The sequence below is a fragment of the Solea solea genome, chromosome 6 (genome assembly GCF_958295425.1).
Source record: "Solea solea chromosome 6, fSolSol10.1, whole genome shotgun sequence".
NCBI lineage: Eukaryota > Metazoa > Chordata > Actinopteri > Pleuronectiformes > Soleidae > Solea > Solea solea.
In genome coordinates this window covers 20,610,158-20,625,798 of record NC_081139.1, presented here as the reverse complement: position 1 = coordinate 20,625,798, position 15,641 = coordinate 20,610,158, and the positions used below count along the sequence as shown (strand labels likewise).

The following is a 15,641-nucleotide window of genomic DNA, read 5'->3' as shown; positions in this document are numbered from 1 at the left end:
CGTGGCAGTTATCAATGATTTATGGAAATGGAGTCCGGACCGGAGTACTACAGGTAGCTCTAATATAATGTCTTGGTAGTACTACTATTTATGGTAGTACAATATGGTAGTACTACAATACGGCAGTATTACAAAATGGTACGGCCATGGTACTACCGGTTTGGTGACTGGTTTAGATTATTAGAAGGATTATATCGCCCTCTAGCGACAACACGTTTGGACGCAACGCTCTATGACGTCAGCGCGTAAAGTGCAGCCGTAACGTTGTGTACGGAAGTGCTATCCGCTTTCACTGCTGTCAGACAGTTGTTGCCTTTACACTTGTATCACAGCGTGTCTGTGTAATGGTTTTCCTCTGTAGAAAGCAGCGGGTTGCTGTTCAGTTTCTCGCTTGATGTAAACTCATAGTGGGTGAGAGGAGGAAGTCCACAATGAGCTCCGAGGATGTGCTGAAGAGCGCGTCCACACTAGCGTCCTACAATGTGCTGTTACAGGTACGTGGACACACACAGTCAGACAGAAAGACAGACGGGTAAACTACCACGCTACTCTGTCATAGTTTTGACTTGACTGACTTTTGCTTGTGTCTTTTTTTGTTTCAGGTGATGTTTCGTGTGCTCACCTTTTTGCTGAACGCATTCACACTGCGGTTTGTGTCCAAAGAGCTGATTGGTGTCGTTAATGTCAGGTAAAGATGGCAGATGTTGTGATGGCAGCCAGGACTGCAACTAATGAGTATTTTCCAGTGGTCCATATTTGTCAGTCCTGGTGAGAACTTATGGACATTTTGCTAATGTGTGATATTTAACTTAAAATATCTCTAAAAAGTAAAAATGTCAGATTTCCAGTATCATAGTAGTCTATGGAGTAGTAGTATGGACATTTTTGTTTTCATTGCGTCTCAAAGTTGCAAATAGTTTTGATTAAAAAGTGCCAAAAAGTAGTTTGACTAACTGTCAAACTACACTTTGTTTGGTCTCTGAAACTTATAGCGGTGAGGATTTTCATTATTTTTCCCATTCAAAGATGTGCTTCAAACGTGCACTCAAACAGAGATACAGTTCTCTATGGTTTAATTTTGAAAAGCGGATATTGATATCCTTACAAATCAGCTTGATTTATTGGTTCACAGGCTTTTTACTGTAAAGGCTTTGGTAAGGAGTCCGTTAAAATTCAGCGTCTGATAGTTTGACCATGGAGAAATTGATTGCTGACCGCATTGGAAACTACAGGTGCAAATGACCACATTAATGATGGCTGTGTTCCATTTGGCTTCCTCAGGTACATGCTGCTTCTCTGTCACACTGTTCTAACTTACATGAACTGAGCAGTATTAATGTCATCCGGTTCCTGTCCCACTAAAACATGTCATATTGTGTACTGTGCAAAGGGTCCATTACTTGATCTCTTGCTTATTTTCTTGATTAGTTGTTTGGTCCATAGAATGCAGTTTTCTAAAACTCAACATGACCAATAACCAAAGATAGTCAGTTCACTATCATAAGTTATTATTTCTTACACTGGTGAGCTGGTTGTCAACGTAGTTGTCTATAAGTATAGTTATTTATATTTATATACTCTTTAACTCTTTACTCTTTTATGTTTTATGTTTTGTTTTAGTTTTTTCCCTTTTCTTTCTCTTTTACTGGACTTTATGTCTGTAATAAAATTAATTGAACTGAATTTATTGTCCATCATCAATGATTAACCATTTAATTTGTGTGTGTGTTGTGCAGGCTTACACTACTCTACACCACATTGGTGTTTTTGTCCAGAGAGGCTTTCCGCAGAGCGTGTCTGAGTGGGGGATCTGGGACAAACCACAGCTGGAGACAAGTTATCAACCTGCTGTGGCTGACGTGAGTTGAATTCACAACAGAACTTCATTTAACGATGTTCATGGGTCTTGTGTCAGGTTGGGTACCACTCACATGTATGATGTTGCGCCAAGAAAGGATTGATTGTCAGAAACAGAGTTCCATTTGTGCTAAATAATTGTAAAGGCAATCTAGTTAAGAAGAAGGAAGATTATAAAATATAGATATAACTTGAATATAAAAAAAAATCTAATACTAGGAACAATGTGGGGAAAAAAGAGTAAACACATAATTCAATAATTTGACACAAGGCAGTTCTTTACAGTGTTCAAGTGCTCATGATAGAAAATAGTTTTTGGCCTGTTAGACTGGCACAATCACATTGAAAGTACAGAGTTTGGTACCCAGCCCCAGTCCTGTGTAATATTTACCTGCATGTCTTCACCTGTCAGGCTGCCTCTCGGTGTGTTATGGGCGGCTCTGCTGGTGTGTGTGTGGCTGTGGCTCTTGGAGATCCCAGATCCTCAGACTGTCCCGTACTATGGCCCTGCTGTGGTGTTGTTTGGCTTGTCTGGAGTGCAGGAGCTCCTGGCTGAGCCTCTCTGGGTCCTGGCTCAAGCTCACATGTTTGTCCGCCTGAAGGTGGTCGCTGAGAGTTTAGCTATGATCGCAAAGTGCAGTATAACTGTGGTGCTGGTGGTGTCCGCTCGTGAATGGGGCCTCTACATCTTCTCTGCTGCTCATGTAAGAAATCAGCTGAAGTCTCTCTGTCATTATATCTGTAAATATCTCTTTCCTACTGTAATTAATCACTTTAATCTCTTCTTAGTTGGTGTACACAGGAGTCCTGGTGCTGTGTTATGCTGCTTACTTTATTCGTTTCCTGGGCTCTGAACAAGCTTACAAGAAGAGTTTTCCTGTGCACCATGTTGGGGAGCTCTTACCCTGTAGAGTGGATGGAGAGGTAGTCGAGCTGTCACACACACACACACACAGAATATCCACAAATGAAACCTGATGAATTTGAGATGTTTGTCATAAAAACTGTGAATCATCATCTGTTTTTGCAGCCACTGGTTGACTGGACTCTAGCTCGGCTCACGTGGAGCTTCTTCAAACAGTCCTTTCTGAAGCAGATCCTGACAGAGGGTGAGCGTTACATCATGACCTTCCTGAACGTCCTCAGCTTTGGAGACCAGGGCATTTATGACATCGTCAACAACCTGGGCTCCATGGTGGCGCGCTTCATCTTCTTGCCCATCGAGGAAAGCTTCTACATCTTCTTTGCCAAAGTGCTGGAGAGAGGACATGATGTCAAAAAACAGAAACAGGTTTAAATATTTAAAAAAACAAAAACAAAGCACACACTGCTTCATGAATGTTTTATTTGAAAGCTAGACGCTGATTTTACTTCCTTTCATGACGGCAGGAAGATGTTGCTATAGCAGCAGATGTCCTGGAGTGCCTGCTAAAACTGGTTTTAGTGATCGGTCTGATCATCACAGTGTTTGGCTACGCCTTCTCTCACTTGGCTCTGGACATTTACGGCGGCTCTCTGCTGAGCAGTGGAGCAGGTGAGTGAGCTGTGGTGACGCCAAGATGAAGACTCATGACATATAAGAATCTGTTTTGTCAGACATATAATAATTTATTTTTCAAAGGTCCCATGTTGCTGCGATGCTACAGCTGCTACGTCGTCCTCCTCGCTGTAAACGGTGTAACCGAGTGTTTTGTGTTTGCTGCCATGAGCCAAAGAGAGGTTGACAAGTAAGGAAGTAAAAATATGTAAATGTTGTCACACGTCATATGATGGTTAATGTCAGTTAACACTTTTTTATTTTGTTTTGTCCTCAGCTACAATCTGGTGATGTTGGCTCTGTCTGTGTCCTTCCTCGTCTTGTCCTACGTGCTGACGTGGTGGGCTGGTGGTGTCGGCTTCATACTTGCAAACTGCCTCAACATGGGCCTGCGCATCGTCCACAGCCTGCTTTACATACACCGCTACTTCCAGTTCACTGCGTGGAAACCACTGCGAGGCCTCCGGCCCTCCCCGCTCCTCCTACTGGCCCTTGCTGTCAGTGGAGTCATCACAGCAGTTTCAGAGGTACAAGACAGACATTCCTCCTTATTCTTAACAACAACTGAGTTCTCTGTTTACAAATGTGGGTTATGTCAGTTAAAGGTACTCACAGATACTTAGAATCCAGTAGATTGGTTCGACCAGCAGCTGCAACATGACGACAGTGACCACAACATGGCTGTTCAAATATTATACAAATGCTTTGTATGTTTGTTTTTTTGCTTGTCTAGCTTCTCCATCTCTGGGGGTCACCACAGCAAATAATTCACATATTTGATTTGGCAGATACTTTCATTCCTGACACAACCCTCCTGTGTATCCAGGCTTGGGAACGGCACAAGGAGTACACTGGATGTGGCTGGAGTCAATTAAGAGTATTTAATATTAGCAATTACCAGCTGTTTCTCTTTGAAATGTTTGTCATATTTGACCCAGGCACTTCTCAAAATGCATTTAATAGAATGCAAAAGAACTATCAGTGCTGTCAAACCTATCAGTGCTGCATTAACGGTCAGTACTACTATAGGAATCTATGTAGTAATCTTTGAGGGGCAGTTAAACGTGTTTGTCTCAGTGTTTCTGTGTGGCTGGGCCACTAAGAGGTTGCTCCTGGGGCAACTGCTACACTCTATATCTACATCGTGTCAACTATAAGTGCTTGTTTTCACCAATAAATGGTTCAAATTGTTATTGTAAGAGTCTTAAAGAGACAACATTACAAAAGAGACAACATTACAGAAGCACTAGTGTCACTCAGCTCTCACTCAGATCCCGCTCTGAAGCAGAATACAGCGTTAAATACTGTCTAGGCATTGTTGAAGGACACAACCACCAGTATCAGGCATCAACAGGTTCCACCTTTGACCACATATTTTCCAGAACTTCACATCCTTGCAGTGGCGAATGATCTGGTGTGAGCTTGTCAACGGTGTAGTCCAGCTCAAACAAATCGGGGCAGCCATCAATATCATATTGTTGTCCCTGTCAGCTACATATACCCTGCAACATCTCTCAAGCCTCATGGCAATTCAGAGCAAGCCTTGGGCGAGAGTTAATTGACTGCAGTGCTTCAGTAATGATGTCAGACTCTTACAAAGCCAATTTCAGCAATGTATTGGTGAAGACCAGCACTTTTAGTGGACATAATGTAAATGTTGCAGTTGCCCCACAGGATTACATTGTGGCAATGTTGTGGCAGCCGACTGAACCAATCATCTGGACCCATTCTTAAAGTTAATGTCAGCACTATTTTAATGACACACCCACAAGTAAACATAAAGCCCAGGTTGAAAAATCCCAGTATTTGTATTTAATTCTGATTGTCCTGTAAAACCTAATCCAGAGATGTTTAATGAAGCACAGCAGATTGATATTATCGTTGTAATCCGTGTTCACGTTCTATTGTTATTCAATTTTCAGAGTGTTTTCTGCTGTGACAGCGGCTGGTTACTGAGGCTGGTCCATATTGGCGTGGGAGCAGTGAGTCTACTTGGTGTGCTCGTAGTTGTTCTCCTCACAGAGACGAGGCTCATACAGTTTGTGAGGACTCGGCTGTTGCCTCAGTATGGAAAAAAACACACATAAATTTGACCAAAAATGGAAGAAAAATGCACAATCAGTAGCTAAAATGCTACTAAATGATGGTTACGGTCTGTGTGAAAGCAACGAGGGAACAACATTTTGAAACTTGACCTCTGTGTGTTTGTTTTGTGTGTGTGTGTGTGATGTTTTTACTGTAACATTCCTGCATCGGTAATGATGCCATGATCCGTTTCAGGATGTAATTATGGGTGAAAAAACTGAAGAATGCATTTAAAGATGAAAATGACTTTGTTACTGGGCCAGGTTGTTTAACACAAATAAAATTAGGTCATTTCTATTCATATTTGTGGTGTTATAATCAACATATATGAAATTCTGTTGTGTAAAATGACCAAAAGACAGCTTTTGCAATATTTGTCTTTCTCTTTTTGGAAGGTCCCAATTGATATTTGGTCTATTTTAGATTTAATATCACAGTAAATAAATAAAAAAATGTGTAAATAATGGACATTTTTAAAGCAGATACATTTGGGGGTTTATAGAGTTGTATTTTCTTCATAAGAATCTGTTTTTGAAGGATTTCACTAGTGATGCACTTTGTGTCTGATCTCATGTTGATCAAAAGCCAAAAACCACTGCACATTGAAATGATGACTTGATTTGGTTCATGAGTGAAAGAACATTTGTGAGGTTCACTTTAGTAATTTAAAAAAAAATTGATTCTGAAGTATAATGAAGTACTGAAGTATTGATTTTGTGATTGGTCACATGATCGGCTGTTAATCTCACCTAAACATACTTTGGGCTGAGGAAGCCACAAGAGGAAAACGTTATTCACTCATAAATAAAATCAAATCAAGTTGTTTTTTGACTTTTGATATTGACATTTTTGTTCTTGTGACCACTGATAACCAGCACCTGATTGTTTATGTTGTCGGTGCAGAAAGAGTCTTCATTTCATAAGCTTAAGGTCTGTCTACTTAGACTTTTGTACGTTCAAGTGTGAATACACACTAGGTTCTTGTTACAGTTTGTGTCTTTTACTTGTTCTCTCTTAGTGCCTGAATAGTATGAGAGTGACCCAATTGTTGACATGTTGCTGGGTGGACTTTTCCTCTTTACTTATCACTGCTGTCCCTAATTATGTAAAAAAAAAAAAGAGCCGGAAATCCTGGGAATGCAGTGTGATTCTCTGTTCTTTATGCTCTTCTAGAAACATGCCATAAAGTTCCTCCAGGAAGTAAAAGTCATAACCCTTGACCTTGAGTCCACATTTCTTCGCCCACTCGTTACCAGTGTTGGTTGAGAGAGGTAGAGCACAGAGTATTATCTTGGGGGAACGTATTGCCACCAGTTGTAGCAGTGAGCTCATCAGTTTTTACTGAAGCAGCAGAGAAGATGGCAGACCATGAGAACATCCAGAGGCAGAGACAGAAGAGGAGGAGCCCGCACACTCATTACGTCATGTGTTTGTCTTTGAAACACATTTATTGACCACTAGAGAATCTTGCTCGGTTGTGTAATTTGTGAGTGTGTTGAGGTGAACGCACAGGAGAAGCAGACCAGCAGTTGACAGAGGAGGAGGATATTTTCACCTACTGAACCACAATGTCTCAAGTGAGTGCACTTTTTGAGTTTCCAAAATGGTGCATGCCAGAAATGGGTGGGCAGGAGGTTGCTCCTCTTTAATGTTGTTTGACTTGTGCCTTTCCTGTGCCTGATCTCCAGCCAGGACAGGAAGAAGGTGAACACATGCAGCGTCCTGAAGTGAGTGAAGAGGATCTGACTGAAACAAAGGGCAAACTGGGCACTGGTGGGCCACCAAAGAGCAAGACCTTTGAAGTCATGGAGGAGTGTGGTAAGCGCACGCACACACACACCCACACCCACACACAATATTACACTGAGGAGATGGAAAGAAATGCATTTTTTAGATTATTAAATCAGATTCAGTCAGTGGGTGTGTATGCAGCATTTCCCATGATGCTGAAGTTTCCACTCCATATACAGAGAGGGGGGGTTGTAATGATGGGAGATTCCCCTCTCTCTCTCTGTTTCACCCACTCGGATGAGGGGAAATCAGTGCATGTGTTTATGAAGAGCATACCACACTTGTGATAGTTACTTCTCGCTCTCTTTTCCTCCTTTTGCAGAGAAAACGGGTAAAGTTGCTCCGTCTGTGTTCAGTCGAGCTAAGTCTGGAGCAGAGACCGCGCTCAACACACGCTCAGGTCGTCCAGTCAGAAAGTAGCAGACCTCCCGACCATGACTGGACAACACTTTAGGGGTTTGGTTGCAGTTGTTTTCCAGCTGAATATCCATCCATTTAAAAAAAGAAATCAGCATAAAAAGCCACCTTTATATTTTTTTTGTGGCGTTGTCCTGTTCATCCAAGTTTTGCTTGTGTTTTTGCACTAAGTTTAATTGTAGCACGTAGTTGCATTTATAGTATTATAGTGAACAGATATACAGGTTCCTAATACATTTCTATTTACATAAATGGTATCTCAAATAGATAATTTGTTTAATTTAGTCTCTGTTGTGGTTTCCTTTCACTGGCATTTATCTACTGTTTAATGATGCAAGTTAATGACTTGATTTCTTGATTTAAGTCATGAGGTCTTTTATTTGAATGATCATGACTCATTCACTTGTTGAAATACATGTAAATGCTCATTATAACTAATGACCATCTGACTTGATTCCATTAAGAGGTTAATTTAGACAGATTTTAGCCCACTCAGTCCTTTTTACCCATTTATTTGCCTGTTAAAGTTAGTGTGTAAGAATTGGTGACATCTAATGGTGAAACGGCAGAATGCAACAACGGGACTTCTCTGCTCAGCCCTTTCTTTGTTATAGTGGCCTGAGCAGCTTCAAAGAGAGCTTTGAGTCATCCATTAGCTGATGAGGTTCACATAGATCCAGATGTTTAAAAGTGTTATTCAGTCGTTGTCATGTTAGATAGCCAGCAGTTCTTTTTATTTACGTTGGAAGCTTCTACTTCAAAGTAATAAAACTGTAGAAACATGGTAACATGAGGTGGCAGCCTCAATAAAGCAAGGCCTGTGATTATATGCTTAAAACAATTCTTATTGGTAGTTTAGTCTATTTCTGTCAGTAAACCCTCCCAAATGTTACACACTGGACCTTTGAGGGCTATTGCAATTTAAATGACTTGCTGTGATGTCAACACCTACTTTGTGACTAAAATGCAATTTGTCCAACCAAATTATTTGATTTCAACTGTAAAGGGCTAATGCAAGCAGTTCAGTTTCTTACTTGCAAAAATGAACGTCTGGTTCAACGACCCTTATCCTTAGACAGTTTGATTAATTCATTCATCTTCTACTGCTTTATCCTCCACATGAGGGTCGCTGGTGCTAGTTCCAGCGACAACCATTCACAGTCAACTTAGAGTGTTTAATTTGCTTGATCCCCAAATCTGCATGTTTGTTTGGACTGTGGGAGAAAACCCACGCACACACACGAGAACATAATTACATGCAGAAAGACCCTTTTTCCAACTAGGTCACAAAACTGGGTCTTCTTGCTGCAAAGGAAAGAGTGCTAACCACTACACCACCACACCATGTGGCTGACAGTCAGGTTGTTTTTCTTAAAATTACTTAATTTCATTCAGTTCTATTGGATTAAGGGCCAGTATAAACTGTAAAATGCAGTGATTATAGGCAATACTGCTGAGTGACTGAATGGGTGTTTCTGATTTAAAAAGTATTATGTTTGACAGATTATAGTTTGTTAATTATTTTACCTGCTGAAATGGCAGTAAAGGGCCAATGTGGTTAAATGTGTTTTTTCTCTTGCCAAAATTTGATTATAGCCTGCATCCTGTAGCTTAAGTTTGTTTCTAATAAAAAACTTTTGCTGTCAAGTAATTTGAACATTTGAATATGTGAAATAACATCCGCTGTGTTTTTAAAGAAAGAAATGTAGAGAAAATATTAAAGATAACTCAAGTCAAATTGTTTTTTTTTTTCCACTTTTATTCAAAAAGTTATTTCCATTAACAAACGGAATGAATAAAACAAAACTAAAGTAATTGCTGCAGGAGAACAAAATGAGCGATGGTGAAAGTGACGATGGGAAAAACGCAGAGGATTGAAGTGAACGATGTAACACGCCCTGGTGACACTATATTCTGTGAAAGAAAGAACTCCAGTTTTACTTCATAAACTTATGATGTTGATCTTGCAGGATTTTAGCCGAGGACTTGGCGTCGTAGAACAGCTCGTTGATTTCCTCGACCTGCTCTCTCTCCACGCTCTCTTTTCCTTGAACACGGCCCAGCAGATTGGCCGGTGTCAGCAGCTGCACAGCATATCTGCAAACAAACAGGTCACCAGTTTATAAAGATGCAGATAAAAATGACTCATTTTTTTAAATCACTGATCCACAGTGTGGTGTCATGTGATCAAATAAACCTGGAACACTTAATGTAAAGCTGCTCAGATGTCCCTGACATTCAGTGACAGTCTTTACCTGAGGGTGGTCTTTGTGCCGATCTCTGCCAGGTGTGACAAGGCTTCTTCGCTGATATTGATCCCCTCAGTCTGAGCACGGATCTTGATGATCTACAAAATCACAGGCACGTCAGTGAGTCATGCCTCGCTCGCTGTCTCTCATCACACGTGGAGACACTTTGACTGTCAGACTCACCTGCTTCATCTCCTGCGGTGTGTAGAGCATGGTGCGGATTATCATGACTCTGTCCAGCAGGTCCAGAGGAATCCCATGTGGAGAGCTGATGTCCTCCGTCCCCCTGGTGAACGACAGGTAAGAGTTACATCTACAAATCTTTATCTTAGCAGGAAAATGTCTCTGGTCTGTTTCCTTTTTAGGATTGTGCTTCTTGCTCTAGAAAACAAATTTTAACACCTCTCACCTAATTAAACAGTTTCCCCTGTTGGACGCGAATACGACGATGGGCGCGATGGAGCTCTCGAGTGCTCGGTGAAGGTAGGTGAAGCATTCGATGTCGAGCATGTGCACCTCGTCCACGAACAGCACACCGGGTACAAGCTCAGCTACGCCCTGGTCGATGTAGCGATTCACCACCTTGTTAATCTCAGCTCGGAGTTTATCTACAAAAGACCAAGGATTAAATAAGGACTGACTGAAAATTGAAAAACAACTTCTGGCATGAGACTCTTTCACACTACAATTTGCAAATATAACTAGGATAATTTAAGTCACATGAACTGAACACATTCAGTTCAGTGGTCGTTAGCCCTATGTTTTTTTCAATCCTGTATCCTGCTTATTAAGTGTGATGTTATAAATGTGTGTGTAAGAATGTCAAACACATTCCCACTGGTCAAAATCCTTTTTAAACCCAGGATTAATTAGTTTTTTTGACCAGTGGGAATGAGGCATTTAACAGAAGGTAGTAGCTGTAAATCATTTCCTACCTGTGATTTCTGTCTTTTTTGGTTTCATCAGTTGTCCCATCATGGAAAGAATGTCCTGTCCTCCCTAGGATTGAATCATGAATTGATGATTGATTAGTTTTAAAAATATAAAAGGGATAAACTCGGTAAGACTGAAGAACATTAGCAGTAACGTACTTGGGGTCTGGCATTTGCAATATCCAGGTCATGCAACGTGACATCTTGCACGATCTCCTTCTTTTTGTGGACATCACCTTTGGGCAGTGGGACGTACTCTTCTGCCTCCAGGTCAAACTCTGTTGCAAATGTGTCACAGCGACCTTGTCTCTGCAAGTACAATAGCAAAGAATGTGAATCATTTTTGCAAAAAAGCAAACTAATTAATTAACCACCCACTGGTTTGACTGAAGTGAGTGTCTCTGGACGACAGAGAAACAAAGACAGTACACGAGAGGAGGCCGAGCAGGTGTATGATTGAACCTAGTGCCAGGCCCAACAGAGAGAGCAGGCTGAGAGATGAAAGGGTTTGAGGAGGCAGGTCATGAGATGCTGTCAACAGCAACAAATGTGTCGCCCAGCCCGTTCTCTTCGGCCTCTGACAAGAGCCGACCTGCGCCCTCAGCCCACCTGTACCGATTAAAGGAACCGTCATCAGAGCCTGTCAACACAGGCCACAAGCACCGCTGCTGGAAAAGAGGCACTATAGGAGATGGTGAGATAGATGAAGAGCGGAGAGCTGCAGGAATGAGAGACAGACTCATTCCAGTGAACAGCAGAAATGCAGCTGAGCTTTCAAGCAGAACAGAGGGAGATGAAAGTACATAACCATGAAGGACAGAAGAGGACAGGCAAGACAAAAATCACTCAACCTTGGCCTACACAGGATTCTCTTTTTAAGTTTGAACTTTCAATATTTAATCTGTGAAATAAAACAATCAGGTGAATTACAATCTTTGACAGGCCAATCAAAGCAGGGACACACGATAGTGATATGATGATACCTTGACAGCTCCACTGTTTGCTTCAATGTAGATGACGTCTCCCACTTCCACACGCTCCTTTTGAAGACTCTCATAAATACTAGGATCCAGCTAAAGAAACAAGACAAGAGATTTTAACGCACACTCGTTACGTCGATAGTCTGTTTGTGAGCAGCATAACTCAAAAAGTGAAGGATGTAGGTTATGAGCCAAGGAAGAGATTTTGGTGATGACACTGATTTAGGATGTTGTTGTTGCAAAAAACAGTTGTTGCAAGACAGAGGAGTTTACTGATGTATCTATAGTTGTTTTCTTGAATAATTTTAAGTTAAGTTTAAAAAATTACACAGCAAAGAGACTATTTTTTAAATACCTGATAAAAAACAATACAGACAACACTGATAAAAGTATAGTATTAAATGGCAGTAGGTCGAGTTCAAAATAAAGTGGATAAAGCATAATGTAGCTCCCAATCTGACCTTGAGCTGCTTTGTGCCTTTGGCCGTCTTGAGACCGATGATGACGTGGCTGATGGTTTTGCCGTAGCCTCCCATGGGATTCTCAGTCTCACAGGGGGTCAGCTCTGTTACCTCCCCTTCATACACCTCCTTGGTCTCTTTGATACGCAGTCCTGAAGGCAGGCGACATCAGTCACACACACACAAACACATCAGGCCTTTATATTCCTGTATCAACTAACCCGCCACATCCCTCTGACTGCTGAACAATGCGTTTATTACACAGAGAGAGACACGTGTGCGCGTGCCCATGAAATTACTGGGCATCATTACTGTGTAACATGATCACATTCTATCCGAGTACGAGCAGCACACAGGTGGAAGGTCCTTAGTGGTGCGGGTCAGACAGCAGGGACTGTCTGTCGACAAGTTGATGACAACCTTCAAATAAAGCCCACTCCTCCAGTGGATCTTGTTCTAGGGGAGGAGCGAAGGTGCTGACGACCAGCTCTCCCTCTGCCTAAGCTCCATTTCCTCCCCTGCGACAGGTGCCATCACCACTCAGACAAATGCCTTTTTCCCCTCTAAAGCCTTCCTTCCTTCTAAAATCCACTGTAGAATGTTGACTTTCAGCTCATAAGAATGATGCCATGTGAATCCTCAGTGGAAAACTGAGCTGGAATCACATTTAGCCATTTACATCAAATAAAGCATAGGACTAAATTAATTCAGTGTGTTACTGTACCTCAAGAACCAAAAAGGCTCAGTTCAGCAAATTTGTTTTTCAAATCGACAGTTTTGGTGCTTAAACAAATGCTGAAGGGAGGGAGTTAGCTTGGTTTTGAATTTTTCTGTGTTGTTGCTTGCTATAATTCCTGCTGTTTCTGCCAACACTCTTCATCAAGATATATGGATGTGACTTTTGCCCCTCTTGCTGCTACTTTGGTTCTGTGTTGTTGACTAAGACCCTGTCCAGACCTGGTATTAATATCTAAAGTGTCCTCAGTGACCCAATTGCATAAACAGCCCTGCAAGTAGCCCTAAGCAAGACTGTTTAAAACCTGGCATGTGTCTCCTATGATCACATGACATCGGATGTAGCTTTACCACACCTTTAAGTAAAAATACACAGTCCTGTTATGTCTTTTCGCGAGAATAAAATTATGCTGATTGTATGAATGTAAAGATATGTCTGATGTCAACATCTTGCGAGTGTGTCTGTGCAAGTGACAGAGTAGAGAGAGCAACAAGAGATTAGTAAAGCAATGTATGGGCAATGAGAAGTGTAAAAACCCCCAAAAAACTGTAGGTCAAAATGTCAGCTGAGAGGCATGTGCATCTTCAAACCCTCTCCAAAACCTGTACTCTGATCTGGGCATGATCAGATAACTCAGAACAGATGTTATCAACAGGTCTGAACAGGCTCTAAGAAATGTGAAAATTGAATTCATGCTTAGCTTATTATCAATATCACAACAGGTTAGAGCCTTCCAAAACACATCAACCTAAGTCACTGTGATTTGTGTGGGTATTACGAACCAAAGTTTGATACAAAGCTAACTATTTAACTCACCAATGGCCCTCCTGAAATTTTCCATCAGTACTTCTGTTTTTTTAATTTCAGATGAGTAGACCTCACTGCCGACCATCGGGCAGAAAGGCACCTTGTTTCCCAGCTCCTGTGCTACTGCCAAGGCAAGGGCCGTCTAAATGAAGGAGAGGTAAACAAGGGGTTTTAGGGGGAAGATACTCTGCAACATCAAGAGTCTCCTACTAAATGTATGCTGAAAACTTACCTTCCCTGTACCAGGTGGCCCTGCCAATAACACTGCCCTGCCTGCCATCTTCTTCGAGCGAATGAGCTCGACAATGATGCCACAAGCCTAGACAGCGACACAAACAATATACATTGAAGTGACTTCAAAGCATATTTTTAAACCTTTATTGTTCATTATTAACCATGTATGTGTTAGATTACTGTGAAGCACAAACAAACATGCTATAGTCTACATCTGTCTACTACAAATGTAGTCATGATTGTGCCTAAACTAACACAATTCAAATTGTGCAGATCTACAATCTGTAGATAGATTAATGAATTAAAATATTGTTTTATATTTACAGGCTTTGTGTGCCTCCTTTATCTGGAAGACAGCTTATTCAAAAATTGGTTAAATGTTTGCATTCGTTTATATATTTTTTTTAGATAAATAAATAAATAAATGTAAGAAAAGAATAATGTAATGCAAATATATTAAATGCCAGAACAAAAAGGATTTGCTTTTGGGAGCTCGCATGTAGATCAGTGTACTTCCGGGTCAGGTTCACCCATGGAAACCGAAAACAAACAACAATGGAGGTAACACACTCGTGCTAGGTTTAGAATTGTGTTTTATTTTGAGGTTGGCCTCAAATATAAAGACCAACGACAAAATAAAAAAACAAAAAACATTGTACATTTTTTGTATTTGTTTTGAAAATTCTCGCTATGGTACATTTATAAATTGTTTTTCAACCCTCAACGCTATTACTTCCAGGTCATTTCATGTGTTCGTACATGCTGTCATTATACAGTCTGGTTAAAATGTTACAAATATGATGTTTATTAGAGTGAAAAACAATAATGAATTACTTGTGATGATGGACTTTCCCTTTAACATCCGTATGAAACAGCGACACCACTATGCTAACTAAGCTAGCTGAGTGTACCGCCTACAGTGGACAACACGTTCCTCATAAACACTTATGATATATATGAGACATTTATCCTAAACGTGATAACAATACCAGTAATAGCGCAGGTGCAGTGAAACATGATTTTTTTACCTCTCTCGCAGCCTCCTGGCCGACTAGACCACATGCGCTCTGCTTAGCATTCCCGGCCTCGTCTAGCCCGAGTCCTTTTACATGACTGTGGGAGGCAATCCTCTGTGTCTTCGTGGTGCTTTTTACCTCCTCGATTTTCATTGTTGAGATATATTTGATGCACGAGCTGCAAACCGATGTTCAGGTAGATACAAAAGTATACGCTTCAGGTAATTCCTTACCGCCGTAACCGGCGCCGAAACTCAAAACACTGCGGGATCTTCTTCTAAAGTGTTGGCTTTGGCAGACTAGACCTAACAACGGCGTTTTGCTGCCCTCTACTGTTTATCAGTCTTTGCCAGTTGTTTTAGTTGTTTATAAAGTCCAATAATTTGCCGATATCGGAACAATGACTATTTATGTATGTCCACAGTGAGTAAAGTACGCAACTTCTCTCAAAGTCTCTGGACAGTTTCCTCCTTTGAACATCAAGGGAAATCGGTTTCCATGTGGGTTACTATGGAAAAGGGATAAGCGGATGCTCCGCC

At 41.1% G+C, this 15,641-nt stretch overlaps 3 protein-coding genes across 3 annotated transcripts; 2 read left to right on the top strand and 1 right to left on the bottom strand.

The window, feature by feature from the left end:
• The first annotated feature begins 247 nt into the window (after positions 1 to 247).
• On the top strand, positions 248 to 5,776 carry rft1 (RFT1 homolog). The gene is made up of 10 exons (XM_058632399.1): positions 248 to 494; positions 603 to 688; positions 1,737 to 1,859; positions 2,270 to 2,561; positions 2,647 to 2,781; positions 2,888 to 3,148; positions 3,247 to 3,391; positions 3,479 to 3,584; positions 3,672 to 3,921; positions 5,317 to 5,776. The coding sequence occupies exons 1-10, from the start codon at positions 432 to 434 to the stop codon at positions 5,479 to 5,481; spliced, it is 1,626 nt and encodes a 541-aa protein (XP_058488382.1). The 5' UTR covers positions 248 to 431; the 3' UTR covers positions 5,482 to 5,776.
• A 142-nt stretch (positions 5,777 to 5,918) lies between these two features.
• mustn1a (musculoskeletal, embryonic nuclear protein 1a) lies at positions 5,919 to 9,334 on the top strand. Its single transcript, XM_058632480.1, has 3 exons — positions 5,919 to 7,056; positions 7,168 to 7,297; positions 7,593 to 9,334. The coding sequence occupies exons 1-3, from the start codon at positions 7,048 to 7,050 to the stop codon at positions 7,688 to 7,690; spliced, it is 237 nt and encodes a 78-aa protein (XP_058488463.1). The 5' UTR covers positions 5,919 to 7,047; the 3' UTR covers positions 7,691 to 9,334.
• Positions 9,335 to 9,425: 91 nt separating this feature from the next.
• On the bottom strand, positions 9,426 to 15,603 carry ruvbl1 (RuvB-like AAA ATPase 1). Its single transcript, XM_058632436.1, has 11 exons — positions 15,115 to 15,603; positions 14,085 to 14,171; positions 13,862 to 13,994; positions 12,310 to 12,461; positions 11,852 to 11,941; positions 11,028 to 11,177; positions 10,872 to 10,935; positions 10,346 to 10,544; positions 10,120 to 10,222; positions 9,943 to 10,034; positions 9,426 to 9,784 (listed from the first exon to the last, which is right to left on the bottom strand). The coding sequence occupies exons 1-11, from the start codon at positions 15,253 to 15,255 to the stop codon at positions 9,625 to 9,627; spliced, it is 1,371 nt and encodes a 456-aa protein (XP_058488419.1). The 5' UTR covers positions 15,256 to 15,603; the 3' UTR covers positions 9,426 to 9,624.
• Between the last annotated feature and the right edge of the window lie 38 nt (positions 15,604 to 15,641).